Source organism: Pelophylax lessonae, assembly GCF_965119305.1.
Source record: "Pelophylax lessonae genome assembly, chromosome: 1".
Taxonomy (NCBI): Eukaryota; Metazoa; Chordata; class Amphibia; order Anura; family Ranidae; genus Pelophylax; species Pelophylax lessonae.
In genome coordinates, this window is record NC_138768.1 from 505,206,734 (window position 1) to 505,227,201 (window position 20,468).

The window sequence follows — 20,468 nt, forward strand, 5'->3', positions numbered from 1 at the left end:
CAGAGCCGCTTCAGACATCTGGCAGGGCCGGTCAGACAACGTCTCGAGCGGGACCAGGAGGACAGAAAGAGAGAGCATCAGGAGTAGGGTAAGGGGCCAGAAGGCAACTCACGTCTCCGAGGTAGTCCAATCTCAGGCTTCCGGGGAGGCCACCTAAGAGCTAGTGGAGCTCGGCCCGGGGGCATGTCGCTGCCGGCGTCGTCCGGCGGAGCTTGACCGCGATGGCCCGCCGACAGGGGACCGAGCATCTCTGTCCGGAAGCCTCGCCAACCAGTCCGGTATCGCCATAGGAGTCAAATCTGCAAACCGGAACAGAGCCTGGAGGTCAGAGTGGAAACCTCATCTGTAAGTAGCATCTTGACCACGGAGACGCTCCAGGAGGGGCTTCAGCATAGCCCTACGTGTCTGGGTCCCCCGTGAGACATCTGGGAAGACATGGATCGTAGCTCCATCAAAGTCCACGGGGCCCGCCGTCCAGTCAGCCCTCAGCACCTGCTCCTTGACCGAGTAACGGTGGAGGCGGCAGATCACGTCCCTGGGCCTATCAACATCCTGCGACTTGGGACCCAGGGCCCGATGAATCCGGTCGAACTCCAACACCACTGGGGGATCAGGCGGCAGTATCTTGGTAAGTATGGCTCGGACCGTCTCCGGTAAATCCTCGTGACCCGTGGCTTCGGGTAGGCCACGGAGCTGCAGATTATTCAGACGGCTCCGATTTTCAATGTCCTCCATAGCGAGCTGGTGTTCCGCAAGGATGTCCGTATGGACCGCCTGAGTCCGTTTCAATTGGGTCACCCGAGCCTGTAGATCACTGATAGCGGACTCCCCGGACGCCACCCGCTCCTTCACATGGGTCACCTCTCCCGTCAGAGCCTGGAAGTCCCTCCGGTGCTGTTCAGTGACCTGAGCCACCAAGGCCTCCATGTCCATTTTAGTGGGGAGGGAGCGCAGCAATGTCCAGATGTCCCGTTCTTCCCCTGGGTCCCCAGTAAGAGAGGACTGGGACAGCGGAAGAGGAGTCGGAGAAGCCATGGAATGCAGGGGAGCCGGGGTGGAAAGCGCCAGAGGAGAAGAGGAGGCAGCGACCGGACTGCAGTCTCCACGTGGGCTCAGTGCAAGTGTCCGGAGCACCGGGGCCGGAGATCCTTGAAAAAACGGACGGATCGGAGCCAAGGAAGTCGCCCGGGGAGCAGGTTTAGTAGATTTAGTCTTCCTCCGCTTGTAAGAGCTCATGACAGCCGGTAAATGCGTTATTAAAGCCGATCAGGGAGGCTAGAGAGCGGGAGCACCATGAAGAGACGTCTTCACACCCCCATGACCTAGCCACGCCCCTGGCTGAGCTCTTTAAGAACCTTTGGGTGCAAGCCATCCGGTCCCGGTGATTTATTTATGTTACGTTTCTCTAGTTTAGTTCTAAGTCTATCTTCTGTTAGCCATCGTGGTATTTCCTGAGGTGTGTTGTTTAGTTTGGTCTTACAAGTTGGGTTAGTGTAGCCCCCCAATTCTTTTGTGAAGACTGAAGAGAAGAAATTATTTAACACTACCGCCTTTTCCCTGTCCTCTGTGGCCGAAACTCCCTTATTGTCTTTTATGGGGCCAATGTGTTCTGGCCTCGCTTTCTTACTGTTTATATACTTAAAGAATTTCTTGGGGTTCTTTTTACTCTATTCCGCTATATGTCTCTTGTGTTCTATTTTAGCTGCCCTGATTTCGTCTTTACATTTCTTATTACACTCTTTGTAATGCTTGAATGCTGCCAATGACTCCTCAGTCTTGTATTTCCCATTCTCTTCTACCCCCTAAAAATGCTTGTTTGACCTAATGAGCAGAACAATACTGTTTTTTCTCTGTAGCAGGTGGTCCAAATAAGCAAAAAAAAAATCTTATTTGATATTGTGTTTGTCACTTGAGTAGATACTTTACATTTGTGTGTGTGTTTTTTTTTTTGTAATAAAACTTTGATCCACAATAATGACTGTATCATGCAGTTGCATATCAGTCTTAGTATTCCATTTACTACTAAGTAGAGATCGACCGATTATCGGGGGCCGATATGCACTTTCCCCGATATATCGGAATCAGCCTTTTGATTTGCAGATATTTTTGTGACGTCATCGCGTATGTTGCGCCTCCGCGCACTGGACAGCTCTTAGGCCTCCTCCCTCTGCCTCCTTACAGAGTGTCTTTTACCCGCCGATGCTACACTGGAGTCTGCATGCGGCACAGGCGGTCGGTCGGGAGAGTCGGGACAGAGTTCTTCTACATCTAGTGAGTTCAGTGACCAACAGTCTGACACACGTTCTGTATTCTGTTCTGTGATAATTGATAACAGTGACCAACAAAAAACACTCTCTCTGACACATGTTCTGTATCTGTTCTGTTCTGTAACACAGCCGCCACGGCCACCCACCCACCATCCACAGCTGCCCGGTGCCAGCCAGCAACCCAGTCCCACACAGTCCACAGTGTAGTTTACCAGCCAGCCAGCCACAGGCCCTGCCTTAGTCCTCCTCCTGACTGTACCAGCTCTCCAGCCACAGGCCCTGGGCCTCTACGTGCCAGGCCATCCACCACACAGGGTGCCTGCTAGCCAGCCACAAAAGGGTGCCTGCCAGCCAGCCACAAAAGCGTGCAAGCTAGCCACCAAAGCTTGATGACAGCCAGCCACCCACCCACCACAGGGTGCAAGCCAGCCACCCACCCACCACACAGGGTGCCAGCCAGCTACCAATCAAAGGGTGCCAGACAGACAGCCACAAAAGGGTGCCTGCCAGCCAGCCAGCCACAAAAGCGTGCAAGCTAGCCACCAAAGCTTGGTGCAAGCCAGCCACCCACCGACCACAGGGTGCAAGCCAGCCACCCACCCACCACACAGGGTGCCAGCCAGCTACCCACCAAAGGGTGCCAGCCAGACAGCCACTACAGGGTGAAGGGGGGAAGAAACTGCGCTGAATATCAGGGAAAAATTGCAGCAACTTAATATGTGACAAACATCAAAAAAACAGTAAATGGGGGAAGCTGCGCTAAGTGACACAAAACATAAGTGAGATAATGAGTCCGAAATAAGTCCCAAAAATATATTGATTATAGTGAAATAGTTATATCAACATAAAAGTCCAAAATTCAGCCAAGAATCCACAGGTGAAAACAATGAATGAAGTTACTGCTTACCAGATGTAGCAGTATAATGAGCCATAAGCATAATTAGCCAAGCGAGATGAAGATCTATGAAGGATTCCTCACCAGCGATAGCCGTCCCAGGATCACAATTAGATGGATATTGGAGTAAAAAACAAATACAAAAACATAGCGTGATACTGTATAATAGATAGGTAATAACCACTCCCGTGTATCAGCTGGCAGTGACTTGTGGCACTTCACTCCAATACACCGTGCCATATTTGTGGGTCAGCCTCTATTCAACAAGGGACCGGACCGCTCACAGGGGATAGGATACCATACCCAGTGCCATCCGGATGTTTGATATATGCAATATGCATTAAGTTGCTTATTTCTGGTAAGCAGGGATTTATGGTGACGGTCCTAACGGGGTCACGAGCTGTCTGAGTGAATTTATACACTTGATATACCTGCACAAATCTGGTAATTAAATTGTGAATAAGGTGGTGGCTCTTCTTACGGCTTATTTCATTCATTTGGGATTGCTTTGGATTGATTTGCCGTATTTACTTGTATTCTGGTAAGCTGCCTGTGATGGTGGTGGTTTCTAACAGCACTTTCTTCTTCTGATACACACGGGAGTGGTTATTACCTATCTATTATACAGTATCAAGCTATGTTTTTGTATTTGTTTTTTACTCCAATATCCATCTAATTGTGATCCTGGGACGGCTATCGCTGGTGAGGAATCCTTCATAGATCTTCATCTCGCTTGGCTAATTTTGCTTATGGCTCATTATACTGCTACATCTGGTAAGCAGTAACTTCATTCATTGTTTTCACCTGTGGATTCTTGGCTGAATTTTGGACTTTTATGTTGATATAACTATTTCACTATAATCAATATATTTTTGGGACTTATTTCGGACTCATTATCACTTATGTTTTGTGTCACTTAGCGCAGCTTCCCCCATTTACAGCCACTACAGGGTGCCAGCCACCCACCACACAGGGTGCCAGCCACCCACTACAGGGTGCCAGCCAGACAGCCACTACAGGGTGCCAGCCAGACAGCCACCCAGCACAGGGTGCCAGCCAGCCACCCACCACATGTTGCCTGCCTGCCTGCCAGCCAGCCCCCACAGGGTGCCAGCCAGCCACCACAGGGTGTCAGGCAGCCAGCCAGCCACCACAGGGTGCCAGTCAGCCGCCCACCCCAGGGTGCCAGCCAACCACCCACCTACCACACGGTACCTGCCAGACAGCCAGCCACCACAGGGTGTCAGCCAGCCATTTTGTGTAAGCCTAAATTAGTGTCTGACTCTTTCTTGTTTCAATGGAGATGGAAAAATTAAAAGCGTGGCCTGGGAGTATTTCTCTTCTCCATCGCCAGGAAAATCAGTAGCACTGTGCAACACATGCAAAAACAATGTGAGCATGGGATCAATAACTGCAAAAAACAAAAATACGTCTAATCTTTGGGCCCATCTAGGAGTTCATCATCTTGAATTGTATAATGCAGCACAGAAAAAACAAAATGAATCACAAGGTGAATCATCCCTATCCCAGGCAACAATAACAGTTATGTTTCAGAAAAAAAACAGGGCAAAAATCAGATTGAAGATCCCAACTGCTGGGCAGAGTAATCACAGAGATGATGGTCACTGATAACCAGCCATTTACAATAGTGTCTGACTCTGGATTTAAGCGGTTGATGTCCATAGTTGAGCCAAGGTACACACTGAAGAGTGACAAGTTTTATTTAACTGAAATGCTGCAAAGGATTCACCAAAAGGTCTTTGACAAAGTTAAGACTATGCTGCAACCTTGAGAATGCTGGCAACTCACTCTCATTCACGATGGACTGCTGGTCAGGACAAACAGAGTCACTAATGAGTCTTACATGCCACTTCATTGATAGCGGATGGACAAGAAGGCATTTGGTGTTGAATACAAAAGTGATGCTAGGATCCCACACTGGGGAGTACATTAAAGAAACGTTTCTAGGCATGCTAGAAGAATGGGGAATCAGCAAAGACCGAGTGATGCTTGTGCTGCGAGACAGTGGAGCAAACCTGTTTCCTCTGTGATCCCATGTGTGAGAGTCATGAAGATACTACTTCAACAGAATGAAGGACCCAACATACGTGGCATCGAAGCATGTAGGCAGGCCATGAGGGACAGCCTCGCCAAACGGTTTGAGAAGCATGAGGAGAATAAACCTGTTGTGCTTGCATGTCTTTTGGATCCTCGATACAAGAACCATCCTTTCTCTTCTGATGATGTATTGGCCAAGGCAAAGCAATGGCTGACAGAAGATATTCAACAGCAGGTGCAGGAGGTTCCTCCTGACAAAAAGAAAAGTCAAGGACAAGAAGAGAATGTTTCTGATTTGGAAGAGCAGGATGCAGGAGAAAAATGTCCCAAAAGACAACGGACAGAAGAGAAAACTCATCGTGGTCAAATAGATTCGATGTTCAGCGTTTTTATTGGGGCCTCATGCAGAGGATTCATCAGAATCGGCAATAATGAGCCTGGATGATGAACTTCATCTCTATTTGAAGGAACCAGTAGTTGAAGTGATCCTCTTCAGTGGTGGAAAGAAAATGAGGCACGCTACAAAAGACTTGCTTCTCATGCTAGAAGATACCTTTCTGCTTCTAATTCCTCAGTACCAAGTGAGCGTGTTTTTAGTGAAGTGGCAGCAATTTATGAAAAGAAAAGAACCCGTTTAACTGGTGAACATGCTGAAATGTTATGCTTTCTGCACTATAATATTGTTCTACTTAACTGGGTGTATTGATTTGAAAGTGTAGCTAGTCTATAGTAGTATAGAAAACAAAGAGGTTGATAAAGGCGCTACCTATTGGTGATGAGATGCCAAAACCAAATGGTGTACCCAACAAATATTTAAACCTTAGTCTGCGTGATTTATTTCCATAAGGTGCATCAGAAATTACGTGGTTAATTCACAGAAAGTGCACAAGTGACAAAACAAATTATATCTACTTGTAAATATAAAGTGCACAAGTGATAAAATTGTTCCCACTCCACTAGGGGAAGGTACTCAATTATTGTCCTAGACCAGACAATATACCAAAAATAATTAAAGTGCCAAGTGCAAATAAATAAGTAAACAATAGCGGTGATGAAATTTTATTCCAAAAACAGAAATAATATACAGTGCAAGTTCAAGTGAGGTATAGTGCTCACCGTATTCCCAAAATATATAATTTGTAATTTATAAGGTGCAAAATAAATTAATATGAACTCCTTCCTGAAAGTGTTGAGTGCAAAACGGTGAAAGAACTTTGTAAAAATAAACAAAAGTCCAAAAAATAAATTAGAGAAGAAAGAAAAAGGTTGCGTACACCAGTCTGGCCACTAGGTGTCGCACCGTATAATATACGACCTGTTTGGTTGGTCAATAATAAAGCTGTACCGATCAATTCGGGGTTCCCTCCAGTCCAGACTGAGCAAAGGGCAGGTACCCTAAATGCTCAAGCGAAGAAAGGAGACCCCGTGAAGCAAGGTTAGTATCGTCTGATTTATGCCTTCCTGCCTCTCAAGCTTCAGCCAAGACTTTTATGCAGGATCGAGGCAGAAGAGATTCTGGTTATCTTTTTGGCTCCGGACTGGCTTCCCTGGGGTTGGTATGCCGATCTGGTGCGGCTGGTCGGCAACATTTCCTGGAAGCTTCCTCTCGGGGAGGATCTGCTGTCCCAAGGACCGATCTTCCATCCTACTTTACAGTCGCTGGCTTTGACGGCTTGGCTGTTGAATGCCAGGTGCTAAAGGATAGAGGTCCTCGTACGTCGTTACCCAGGAGACCGGTAGTGTGACCAAGCTAGTCAGCGCTAGTTCCGGAACGGGCGCAGAGCCGGAGGTGGCTGTTCTCTCGTGGAAGGAGACACTGTCAGCTTGCGGCCGGCGAGCAACGGTACACTCGGTCCTATATCATTATATGCCTGTACAAGTTTGACTTAATGTAAGCAGATTGAGTGAAGGGGATTAAGGGGATGGTTTGTGTTTAATAAAGTCATATCAGTATTACACTATCCTCTGTTCCTTGTCTGCTTTCATTCTGATTGGCGGGCTGAGCCTTGGAACCTTACCTTGAGTAGAAGCAGGAGGATAAAGGCCTTGGAACCTGACCCTGAGTAGAAGCAGGAGGATAAAGGAGGTTTGGAAGCATTGCAGGCGATCGTTATCCGGGGGCAAGGGCTCATGCAGCTGATGCATACAGGCTATTATCATTGTGAGATGTGGTGAGTGTCCACTTCTAAGGGGAGCACGAAAGGTGTGGTGAAGGCTGCTGATTCCAAGCTAATGAACACGGGTGTTGTTTAGCCAGGAGCATTCCAAACCTCAAGTTGTTTCCCTGCTTAAAGATTGGACACTATTCTTTCACCTTTTATTCATGTGAAAGAGACTTCTCTTTATGAACTTTCATCATACTTTTATTAGGAGGAGTAAGCGCTGCTGAATGTGTTATATATTAGACCGTTACCAGTCTGGTGATCCGATTTTGACACATTTTTTCCCATAGAGTGATTTGTTTACAGTAGCTGCTAATGCATGTTTGCACACCATAATTTTACCTACATATTCTTTTAGACCACTTATATATTTTTTTATATATATATTTATATATAAGAGCGCCGGGCGGATGCATGTAGATTTTCTTCAGACACCTCTTTTTAAGATTACTGGGTGGGGCTGGGGAAGACCCAGCTGTCATGGTACACGTGGGTACCAATGACATAGGCAGAGCAAGATGGAGAGTCCTAAACGATTTCAGGGACTTAGGCGCTAAGTTGAGGAATAGGACCTCCAAGGTAGTATTTTCAGAAATACTACCTGTACCTCGAGCCACACCAGAAAGGCAGCGGGAGATTAGGGAAGTTAACAAGTGGCTGAGGAGCTGGTGTAGTAAGGAGGGTTTCGGGTTCCTGGAGAACTGGGCGGACTTCTCAGTCAGCCACCGGCTCTTTGGTAGGGACGGATTGCACCTAAATGGGGAGGGTGCAGCCGTACTGGGTGAGAAGATGGCCATAAAGTTACAGGGGCTTTTAAACGAGGTGATGGGGGGGGGGGGAGGGTACAGATGTAGAATTAGCCAGTGGAGAGCAAGATTCAGAAGGCACAAATGGGGACATTAGTGGTAGGGTGTTCAGAGCTCCTAAACCCAAGGTGGGTATGGGGAAAAAATCACAAGAGCGGCCTAAAAACATCAAATTAGGATATATGTAACCGGTCAAAATTACAAGGTTTGTATACCAATGCCAGAAGCCTGGCCAACAAAATGGTAGAGCTGGAGCTGCTGATGTTTGAGGAGGACTTAGATTTTGTGGGGATAACGGAGACGTGGTTCGACAGCTCTCATGACTGGATGGCGACCATTCAGGGGTATTCCCTTTATCGCAGAGATAGAGAAGGTAAAAAAGGGGGAGGGGGTATGTCTGTATATTAAGAACAATGTGCAAGTAAATATGAGGAATGATATTAATAATGGAGCTATGGACGAGATAGAATCCCTATGGGTAGAACTTCAAAGGTAAGGCACTTTGGGGAAGGTAATATTGGGCGTATGCTATAGGCCCCCTAACCAGAGGGAGGAGGGGGAGGCGGACCTCCTTTTACAGATAGGATTGGCAGCAAGGTTGGGAAATGTCATTATAATGGGGGACTTTAATTATCCAGATATAGACTGGGCAGAAGGAACCGTGCATTCAGCCAAGGCTCGGCAGTTCCTAAATGTTTTGCAGGACAATTTCATGGGTCAGATGGTGAATGCACCAACAAGAAACAATGCGGTACTTGACCTACTGATTACCAACAATACAGACCTGCTCACGGATATAGAAATACGGGGCAACTTAGGAAACAGTGACCATAGGTCAATTAGTTTCAGTATTAATCATAGTAATAGGAAACCTAAGGGTAATATAAGGACACTGAATTTCAAAAGAGCCAATTTCCCAAAACTGCGCTCTCTGCTAGAAAATATCAAATGGGATAGAACCCTGGGAACAAAGAACACGGAGGAAAAATGGGAGTGCTTCAAGAGCATACTTAACAAAGGGATTGGCCAGTGCATTCCAAAGGGAAATTTAAAAGAGCAAAACTAAACCCTGGGTGGCTAAACTCCAACATAAAAATGGCATAAATGCTAAAGAAAAGGCCTTCAAAAATACAAGACTGGGGGGGGGGTCATTGGCAGCATTCAAGCATTACAAAGAGTGTAATAAGAAATGTAAAGACGAAATCAAGGCGGCTAAAATAGAACATGAGAGACAAAGCGGAAGAGAGTAAAAAGAACCCCAAGAAATTCTTTTAAGTATATAAATAGTAAAACAGTAGGCCAGAACACATTGGCCCCATAAAAGACGACAAAGGAGATTTGGCCACAAAGGACAGAGAAAAGGCGGTAGTGTTAAATAATTTCTTCTCTTCAGTCTTCACAAAAGAATTGGGGGGCTACACTAACCCAGCTTGTAAGGCCAAACTAAATAATATACCTCAGGAAGTACCGCCATGGCTAACAGAAGATAGACTTAGAACTAAACTAGAGAAACTTAACATAAATAAATCACCGGGACCGGATGGCTTGCACCCGAGGGTTCTTAAGAGCTCAGCCAGGTGATTGCCAGACCATTATTCTTGATCTTTAAGGATAGTTTACAGACAGGTATGGTGCCAGCTGATTGGAAAAAAGCCAACGTGGTAACAATATTTAAAAAAGGGCCGAGATATATCCCGGGTAACTATAGGCCGGTCAGCAGTCTTCAAGATTTTGGAGGGGATTTTAAGGGACCACATACAAGACTTTGGTAATGAAAATTGTATTATTAGTAGTAATCAGCATGGATTCATGAAAAATCGTTCTTGCCAAACCAATCTATTAACCTTCTATGATGAAGTGAGCTACTACCTAGATAAAGGTAAGCCTGTGGATGTGGTGTATCTGGACTTTGCAAAAGCCTTTGACACCGTTCCCCACAAACGCTTACTGTTCAAACTAAGGAAGGCAGGTATGGACCATAAGGTGAGTACCTGGATAGAGAACTGGCTCCAGGGGAGAGTGCAAAGGGTGGTGATTAATGGGGAGTACTCTGAATGGGCGGGTGTGGAAAGTGGGGTCCCCCAAGGTTCTGTCCTGGGGCCAATCCTGTTTTAATATATTCATAAATGATCTAGAGGAGGGGATATAGAGTACAATCTCAGTATTTGCGGATGATACTAAACTAAGCATGCCAATATCTTCCATGCAGGATGTGGAAACCTTACAAGCGGACTGAACAAAATAATTGGATGGGCAACTACATGGCAGATGAGGTTTAATGTTGAAAAATGTAGTAATGCACTAAGGTGCCAGAAACCAGAAAGCAAGCTACTCACTAGGGGGGAATCCCCTGGGTGAGTCTAGGATGGAAAAGGACCTGGGGGTACTGGTAGACAACAGGCTTGGCGGTGGAATGCAATGCCAAGCCGTTGCAAGCAAAGCCAACAGAATACTGGGATGCATAAAAAAGGGGATTCACTCCAGAAATAAAGAGATTATTCTCTCTCTCTACAAGACTCTGGTCCGGCCACATCTGGAGTATGCTGTCCAGTTCTGGGCACCGGTCCTCAGGAAGGATGTGCTGGAACTGGAGAGAGTCCAGAGAAGGGCAACAAAAATAATTAGGGGAATGGAGGACATCAGCTATGAGGAAAGACTACAAGCACTGAACTTATTCTCTCTGGAGAAGAGACGATTGAGGGGGGATATGATATCAATGTACAAATACTGTACTGGCGACCCTAGCATAAGGAACAAACTATTCAGAGAAAGGGAATACAATAAGACACGTGGCCACTCACTAAAACTAGAGGAAAGGCGGTTTAACGTTAAAATACGTAGGGGGTTCTTCACTGTAAGAGCAGTAAGGATGTGGAATTCTCTTCCGCAAACAGTCGTATCAGCAGGGAGCATCGATAGTTTAAAAAAACTATTAGATGGGCACCTTAAAAACCACAACATACAGGGGTATACAATGTACGGTTAACAACAAACACACACACACACACACACACACACACACACACACACACACACACACATCATAGGTTGAACTGAATGGACTGATGTCTTTTTTCAACCTCACAAACTATGTAACTATGTAACTTTAGTTCTTTTGACATGTGCCTATGGATATACTATACTATGCTCTTTTATGGTTTTGACTGTCACTTTCCTTACTCCTTTCAGGGTTCTGGTCACAGATGCAAAATGTCTATCTGGAGACCCTACACTGGCCCTTTTTTTTTTTTTTAAGAACATGTATAATACTATGTTTGGAGTTGTACTGACCAATGAGTTGTACTGTGCATTCTTTCTATGGTTATGGTTGTAACTGTTGTATGCATAATTGTACACTGTGTTTTTTGTTTTGTCTTGTTTGAAAAAGCAATAAGCAATATTGTTTATATAATAAAAAAAAAACCCATTGATGATAAAACACCACCAAAATAAATCTCTATGTATGTGAAAAAAGATATACATTTTGTTTGGGTACAGTGTTGCATGACCACGTTATTACAATTTAAAGTAGCTCAGTGCTAAATAGCAAAAAATAGCCTGGTCAGGAAGGGGGTAAAACCTTCCAGAGGTAAAGTGGTTGCAAAAAATAAAATAAAAATATTTTTTTCTTTTAGAGTGCTGCCCTGAAGAGGCCAGTCATTCCCACTGAATATGGAGCAAAAGTACCAACTAGTATTCGTCAGCGTTACTTGAACATCTTTATTGATGAATGCCTAAAATGTTGTCTTTCAGAAAAGGAAGCATTTGATAAGGTATGTTACATAGTTAGGTTGAAAAAAAAAAAAATCATACAATTCCATATATACACAATCCTATATCCACAGTTGATCCAGAGGAAGGCGAAAAACCCAAGAAAACCTGATCCAATTTGCTACAGCAAGGGAAAAAAATTGTTCCTGATCCCCCGAAAGGCAATTGGATATTCCCTGGATCAACTGAACCTATAAATACTATATTATTTATATTTAGGAAAGAATGAATCCAGGCCTTTTTTAAAGCAATCTACTTAGCTGGCCAGAATCAGCTTTTGAGGGAGTCTATTCCACATTTTCACAGCTCTTACTTGTAAGAAACCTTTCTTTATTTGGAGATGAAATCTCTTTTCCTCTAGTGAATAACTCAACACCAAGTTCACTACATGGACCCCTGTGTATTTGTACATGTTGATCATATCCCCCCTCAATTTCCTCTTCTCAAGAGAGAATAAATTAAATTCCTCTAATCTTTCATAATAGCTGAGCTCCTCCATGCCTCTTATCATTTTGGTTGCCCTTCTCTGCACTTTCTCCAGTTCCCAGATATCCTTTTTGAGAACTGGTGCCCAAAACTAAACTGCATATTCCAGATGCGGTCTTACTAATGTTTTTTACAGGGGCAAAATGAGAGCTCTCTCTCTGGAGTCCATGCCTCTTATTACAAGAAAGGACTTTTCTCACTTTGGAAACTACAGCTTGGCATTACATGCTATTATTAAGCTTATGATCTACCAAAATCCCCAGATCCTTCTCCACTATGGATTCCCTAAGTTGTACAACCCCCCCCCCCCCAGTATGTATGATGCATGCATATTTTTAGCCCCCAAGTGCATAACTTTACATTTATCAACATTAACCACTGCCGGACTGCCCACATACATATATTGCAGCAGGATGGCCTGTACGTGATTCAAGCCTGCCGTCCCCGCGGTAATCAGATTGGATTCAGAACCAAACAATCTACAGGTCTGGGCCAATGATTTATGGCTTGTACCTGCTGATCAGTTCTAATGAATGGCAGAACCCCCTGTGCCTATGTAATGAAAACACAGGCACAGGAATTTCTCTATTGTCCATTTTCAGATGCAGCTCTTATGCTTCTTAACCATTGGGTTATGCACCATCTACAGGAGTAGTGCTAGGTAGTGAAAGAAAAATTCAATGACACGTCTACAAGAGCTGTCATTTCCAGCATAACCCCCACACACACTCTGCCACAAGCCAGTTTCTTGCTGCCTAGAGAAGGAGTAGGACCTATGTTTCCTGCTGGGACTTCGGTCTAAGTTTTTTATACTTTTAAGAGTATTTGTTTATTTTTCTTTACTCACTATTGCTAGCTAGTGTCAGGGGGATCCTCCTGGTGAACTACAAGCGACAGCCGGCTGAGGTTTCGCACTGGATAATATAGATCCTTACAGTCTCTGTCTGGCCGACGAGCGTGAGCAGGCTATAGTCCCATACTAGGCCTCACCACAACAGTGTCCCTGTGGACGTGGGACAAGGCTGCGAGTGAATGTCTCGCCGGGCCTGAGTCGCAGCGTACCTCTTGGCTGGCAGCACCCCCACTCAGGATGGGAGGTGGTCTGCCTGGAGCGGAGCCCACCCGGTCCATGGTATGGTGAGTAAACTGAGCCCCCTATGTCCCTAGCGGCCTCTGGGGGGGGAATGTGGGCCCACTCCTGGGGATAGTAGGACCCCTGTTTCCTAAAAGATCCCCCTGGTCTATCAGGATTCTGGCCCTGCCCTCTTTACTCCCATTCTGGGGATGCTATATGTCGGTGCCCTGGGGGACGGGGGGGGGGGACCGGGGGGTTGCAGTGTTACCTTATCCTTCGGGGTCTTTTTGGTAGATCCCTGGTGTGGCCTCATGTCTGGATCCTGACCGCATGGCTGCGTTTTCGGCCGCCATCTTAAGTGTGGGCATCGGCTCCCTGTGTGTGAGATGCAGCAGCCATTTTCCCTGGGCTTCCTATAGTTTTTGCATTGGCACCATTTTTGTGTAGTGTGAGGCTACACAGGCAGTTCGGCCTCTTGTGATGTCATTCCCTGTGAGACACTTCCTGTGCTCAGCTCTCCATGCTGCAGGCGCTGCTGGTTATTCTCTAAGGTGGTACAGTATTAAGGGACCCTTCAGGCATTCCCTGCGCAATCTGCTACCTGCCATTAGCTTAAAGGGTAACTCTGGTTTCATTGTGATCGGTCGGTACAGACCGTGATCGCGATTTAAAGGGGCAGTGCATAGTTTTTACAGAAACATTGCAGTGGAGTCCCAAGCGGTTAATTCTCCATCTGACCTCCTCAGTAGTCAGTACGCCTACCGGTGCATCCGGTTTGCAGTCCCTGATCTCTTTCTACAGCTTTGGAAAATCTGGTATCAAAGGTGGACTTTATGAAACGAGTCACTAGCAAAAAATCGCCTCTGCCTTCTCTGTCCTCAGATATGGTCGCTACGGACAACCCCCCTGAGGGATCCCTGTCCTCGCTGTTGGATGGCGAGGGGGATATGGCCTCCTCAGCTGCAGCGCGGGAACGCGCTATGGTGGAAGCACTGATTTTATCAATAAGGGAAACTAAAATTGACTGATGAGCCCACACAGTCACGAATGTGGGTAGTTTTTGGCTCCTGCAAAGCCCAAAAATCGGGTCAGGTGTTTCCTTGTCCCGAGGATTTTCATGATATTGTGAACGAGCAATGGCGGCGCATTAAGCACATGCTAGTGGTGCCGAATCGCTTTAAATGCCTTTATCCCTTTGCTGACTCGGTCTTGAACCGCTGAACGGTGCCACCTAGGGTGGATCACCCTGTTTCCAGGTTAAATAAATCTACTGTGGTACCCGTGAAAGATTCCCCGGCGTTTACAGACCCAGTGGACAGACGGGTGGAATCCCTTTCCCGTCACTTACATGCATAAAAAATTAAATACAAGCACAGCGCCAATAATGTGTGTGAGGACAAGACACTATGAAGTAAGAGTCCAACAAATGCACAAATAATGATCCTCAATAGAAAGATGAAAAAGTCCTGCCACCCAAGATGGCGTCAATTAGATGGAAACATCACCACCGCGTGCAACAGAATGTAGTAGATGTCTGCTTACCAGAACCTCCAGACCCCCTGTTAAGGCGGGTCAAATAGGCAGATAGTAAAGAGATCCAAGGGGGTCCTCTGTGTTGAGGAAGCCGATCCTGATATGATCACTCCAGAAAGGGCAAAATTTCCAGCATCCAAATACACCAGTGCAGTAAGTGGGAATGATAGCAGACCTCAAAATCAAGAGGGAGACTCCAATGGCATAGTAAACTTTACATCTTTATTATATGGGAAAAAAAATTGGCAACTCACATTAAGGACAATTCAATGCGCATAAAAGTGGAAACCAGAAAAAGCGTAAAGACATGCGGGCGTGCCTGACGTTTCGTCCTACCTAGGACATTTTCAAAAGCAATGTCCGCATCCGTCCGCAAGCTATTTATAATGTAAGGACTTGAATGCGATCCTCCCACGGGGTCCCGGAAGTTCGGAGCCACCGGAAGTGCATCCGCCGGAAGTGATGTCATCGGCAGAGATACATCACTTCTGGTTTACGATCCCACTGCGAGAGAGCTTGCGTTTCACCGCTACTCCATCCTGAGGACCTAGGAAGTAAAACTCCCCTCCAGAGGTCGCCAAATCGAGAATGCTCAATTTAGGCAAAGCCCACTTCCAGCGAACTACCACCTCCACAGCACCCGTTAGTAACCGGGACACCCGCAGGAAAAACAATAAAGTGATCGCATAAATAAAGGAAAACCAAGTTAACCCCTTACAGGTGGCATTAACAAAGTGATCCATAAACAATCAATTCTTGATTATATACATATGATTACAATCACAAAAATTGTATACACCATCATGGGGAAACGGAAAAAACAAAACAAAACGGAACATACATGATATAATGAAGTTGCCATGATTATATCACATAAATAAATAAATATGCAACATATATAAAAAAAAGTGTTGCCACAATCAACATATATTGCTAAAAAGTACACTAAAACCCAAATATAAACAATACATTGTTCCATTTAAAATGTAATAAATTTATAAATTAATTTTTTTAATTAATTTTAAAATTTTTTTTAAAATGAATTTTTAATTTTTTTTTCCTAAGACTAATTCATCAGATAAAAGGCTAAAAAAGCTAAAAAGGGAGGACTAGCCCTTTATCTATATGTAAAAAGAAGCAAAGAAGGATGGACTGTCACGCATAACTGTAGTCAACCGTTATTGATAAAACAGTTGACATCCTAGTCGACATTCAAGCCATGCGGCGTGTAGCATTTCATATCAAAGATCCACGAGTCTCTTTTCTAGAAATTTCCCGCCTCACATTGCTACCCCTCCAATTGGCTGTAAATTTATCAATACCTATAATCAATGTCCCTGTGGCTTTTTTACCATGACACTCCAGATAATGTCGGGAGACACAATGCTTGGGGAATCCCCGTCACTTACATGGTTTGGCGGAATCGGTACTAAAACCGATATTTGTGTCCCTTCTGCTTTCACAGACGGTAACGGAATGGGTTAAGGTTCTTCGGGGTAACTTGACCACTAAGATGGTTCCCCCGACCTTGATTGAGCTCACGGACCAGATGGCCCAGGCCCTGGTGTTCTTGTGCATAGGATGCGGCCCCCGCATGGTGTGGCTGAAGAGCTGGTCGACGGTCCATGTTTCGAAGAAGGCCTTGACAGATCTCCCCTTTTCTGGGTGAACGTCTGTTTGGAGACTCCTTGGATGAGTTGATTAAAGGGTTAACGGGGGGTAAGAGTACTATGCTCCCCCAGTCCTCCAAAGGCAAGGTGCCCCGTGGTAGGCGGGGGCCCTCTTTCACGGCTCATTGGTGTTTTTTTTCGTGCCTCAGGGACACAAGAAAAAGGGAAACCGTTCAGGGCCTCTGGAGGGAGCAAAAAGGTTTGGTCGGGTAAGCCCAAAACTAGCCGGTTCGGCGGACAAGTCCTCCTCTGCATGAAGTGGTGCCCTCACCCGTTTTTGGGGTGGGGGGACGTCTGCGTTGCTTTCAGGGAACCTGGACATTCTTGATTCAGGACAGATGTACCCTGAACAAATCAGTTTGTGGACCCAATATCAAATTTTGGTCTCGTCCAGCAGACAGACTCTTTCCCTCAAATCTTCGCCTGTCTCCGAATCGCTTGTAGGATCTCCGGGAGGCAGTGCAGGACCTCTTAGCACAAGGGGTAATTGTGCTGGTTCCTCCTCAGGAATGATTTTGAGGTTTCTTTTCAAACCGGTTTACGGTGGCCAGAAAGAGGGCAAGGTGCGTTCAATATTGGACCTCAAGTCTCTGAACCGCTTTGTGCAGGTGCAGAAGTTTTGAATGGAATCCATTCGGTCGGTGGTAGCGTGTTTAAATCAGAGGGATTTTCTAGCCTCCATCGCCATCAAAGATGCATACCTACACACCCTTATATACGAGGGACATCAAAGGTATCTCCGTTTTGCAGTGGCGGAGAAGCACTTTCAAAGTTACCCTTTGGTCTTGCCGAGTTTTCACCCAGGTTTTGGCCCCGGTGTTGGCATTGCTCCTCAAATGAGGGATCACGATCCTGGGATGCTTGGACAATCTGCAGAGAGCGCAGACTCAATCAGCCTTGTTGGGCGACCTGGAATTCACGGTTCAGACCCTCCAGGAGTTCGGATGGACCATCAACTTCAAAAAATCTGCACTGACCCCGTCGGTGCGTCTGGATTACCTGGGACTGACTCTGGACTCCTTGGCGAGGGTCTTTCTTCCCGGGGACAAACTTCAGAAGTTGCAGGGAGAGCTCCAGTCCCTGAGGGATAACAATCTCTCCTCTCTACGGACATGCATGAGAGCCTTGGGTCTAATGGTGTCGACTTTCGAGGCGGTCCCTTTCGCTCAGTTTCATTCCAGGCCTCTGCAGAAAGATTCTTGTCAAGTGGAACAAGGATCCACAGTCCTTAGACAGTATATGTTTGAGCCACCTCACGAGATCAACGCTCTTTGTGGCTTCAGTCGCCGCCCTGCGTCAGGGCAAGTCCTTTCTACCTCTGTCGTGGATGGTGGTCACCACGGATGCCAGCCTGTCGGGCTGGGGTGGAGTGCTTGATAATCTCTGTGCCCAGGGACTCTGGTCAACAGAGGAGTCTTCCTTACTGATCAGTGTTCTGGAACATTCCCTGCTCCACTGGAGGAATTGGCTACGAGATTCCCCGGTTCGGATCCAATCGGACAATGCCACGGCTGGGGCCTACATCAATCCTCAAGGGCGGCCCAGGAGGTGGCCCAGATTTTGACATGGGCCGAGGAACATGTTCCGGCTCTCTCCGCAGTTCACATTCTGGGAGTGGATTATTGGCAGGCGGATTACCTGAGTCGTCAGGTTCTGGATCAAGGGGAATGGTCCCTTCATCAGGTATTTTGTCTCCTGTGTGTCCGTTGGGGCACTCCGGAGGTTGACCAGTTTGTGTCTCATCTCAACAAGAAGGTGCAAAGGTTCAGGACCCTATGGCCGACTCCGTAGTCGCATAGGTGGCTCCAAGGAGCCAATATCGGCTGATTTATGCTTTTCCTACAATACAGCTGTTGTCGAGGTTTCTCCGCAGGCTGGCGGTAGAAAACGTTCCAGTGATTCTGGTGGCCCCAGACTGGCCTCATTGGTCTTGGTACGCAGACCTGGTAAAGTTGGCCGTCGTGTCTCCCTGGCGGCTGCCTTTAAGGTAGAACCTGCTGTCCCAGGGGCCGGTCTTCAATCTTGCTTTACAGTTGCTGGCTTTAATGGCATGGCTTTTGAAAGCCAGGTGCTGAGACAGAGGTCTCTCTGAGTCTGGGATTCCTACCCTGTTGAGGGCTAGAAAGCACGTGGAAATCGTACATTTCGTGGTGTGAATCACAATCCTTGCTCCCTCGCTTGTTTTCGGTTGCGAGGGTCTTGGCTTTCTTGCAGAAAGGAGTCGAGCAACGGTTGGCCTTGGGCACAATAAAGGGCCAGGTGTCGGCCTTGGCGATATTTTTCCAACGTCCGTTGGCTGTGTTAATACCTTAATTTGCACCTTTATTCAAAGTGTGCGTCATCTGGCTCCTCCGAGAAGATTCCCATTGCCTCAGTGGGATCTGTATTTGGTTTTGTTTGTCCTTCAAAAGCCTCCTTTTGAGAATGTTAGAGACCTTTATTTGCTTTCGTTGTCTCAGAAGGTTGCCTTTTTGGTAGCTATAACTTCTGCTCGCAGAGTGTCTGAGTTGGCGGTGCTTTCCTATCGTTCGCCCTCTTTGGTCCACAGAGATAAAGTGGTTCTCTGACCTAATCCGTATTTTCTTCCTAAGGTGGTGTCTGATTTCCATTTGAATGAAGACATTTTTTTGCCTTCACTCTGTCCTCAGCTGAAGCATCCCAAGGAAATTTCATTGCATTCTCTAGATGTGGTTTGGGCGATCAAGGTTTACCTGTCGGTTACGGAGTCCTTTCGGAAATCAGATTCTCTTTTTGTCCTTACTGAGGGATCTCGTAAGGGTCTGGCTGTGACTATATCCAGATGGAGTAGGCAGACAGTCGTTCAGGTTTATTCATTTTCATTTTTCTAATAAAATGTGATAAAAGGTAATGCACTTTTAGTCTCTTCCCTCATTTTCATGGTGCACCTTATATGAGTGTCAGTCCGAGAGAAGAACCAGGAAACACCAGGAGTCCCCCCCTACCCCCCCCTTCCCTGTCACACACGAGGGTGGATTCCAACATAGCACTCCCTTTGGTTATCTACAGAGGTCCCTTTGGATTCATATTCTGTCTATCTGCCCTAAATCTACTTAAAGCTGGTAAGCGGTGAATTCACCAGGTGATGGGATTTTCACGTCACGTTCGTTGATTTGCAGCAGCACTTGGTTTTCTCATGGCCACCAGTGATTATTTTTGGAATTTACATGAACACTGGACTTCATTTGCACATTCATCTATTTAGCTTTTTTCTGGTGGAGTTGTTCACGGAAAACACATTATATTGATTTGCAAGAGAAACCAGAGACTTTGTCCACTCACATTTTCATTTGTTTTAAATTGTTTCAAATTGTTTGTACACTATTTTGTATGCATGACTGACATTGTTCATTTTATTGCAATTTAGTAGCGCACCAGACTTTTTTACACTTATTCATTGAAGGGTCAGGTTCCTCCTTTCCCTGTTAAAGCGCATTCTACTAGGGCGCTGAGTGCCTCTTGGGCTTTTCGCCATCAGGCCTCTGTTACTCAAGTATGTAAGGCGGCGACCTGGTCGTCCATGCCTACATTTACAAAATTCTACAAGGTAGATTTATTGGTATCTTCAGATGCCTCCTTTGACCGCAAGGTTTTGCAGGCTGCTGTTTAAATAGAGACTTGTTTTCTCTTTCAGGGGTTAATGTTTTCTTTTTGGGTAAGCTCCTGTTGTTCCTGGTTGAGCTTGTAACCCAGTTGACTAAGTTTTTAGTCTTTTTGGAAATACGTT

General features: G+C 46.0%; 1 protein-coding gene across 1 annotated transcript in view; it reads left to right on the plus strand.

The window, feature by feature from the left end:
* REXO1 (RNA exonuclease 1 homolog) overlaps positions 1 to 20,468 on the plus strand; it is a 420,363-nt gene that overhangs the window by 150,818 nt on the left and 249,077 nt on the right. The window contains exon 6 of the mRNA XM_082243284.1: positions 11,824 to 11,961. Within this exon, the coding sequence (XP_082099410.1) occupies positions 11,824 to 11,961 (138 nt within the window). The remainder of the gene's footprint in view (positions 1 to 11,823; positions 11,962 to 20,468) is intronic.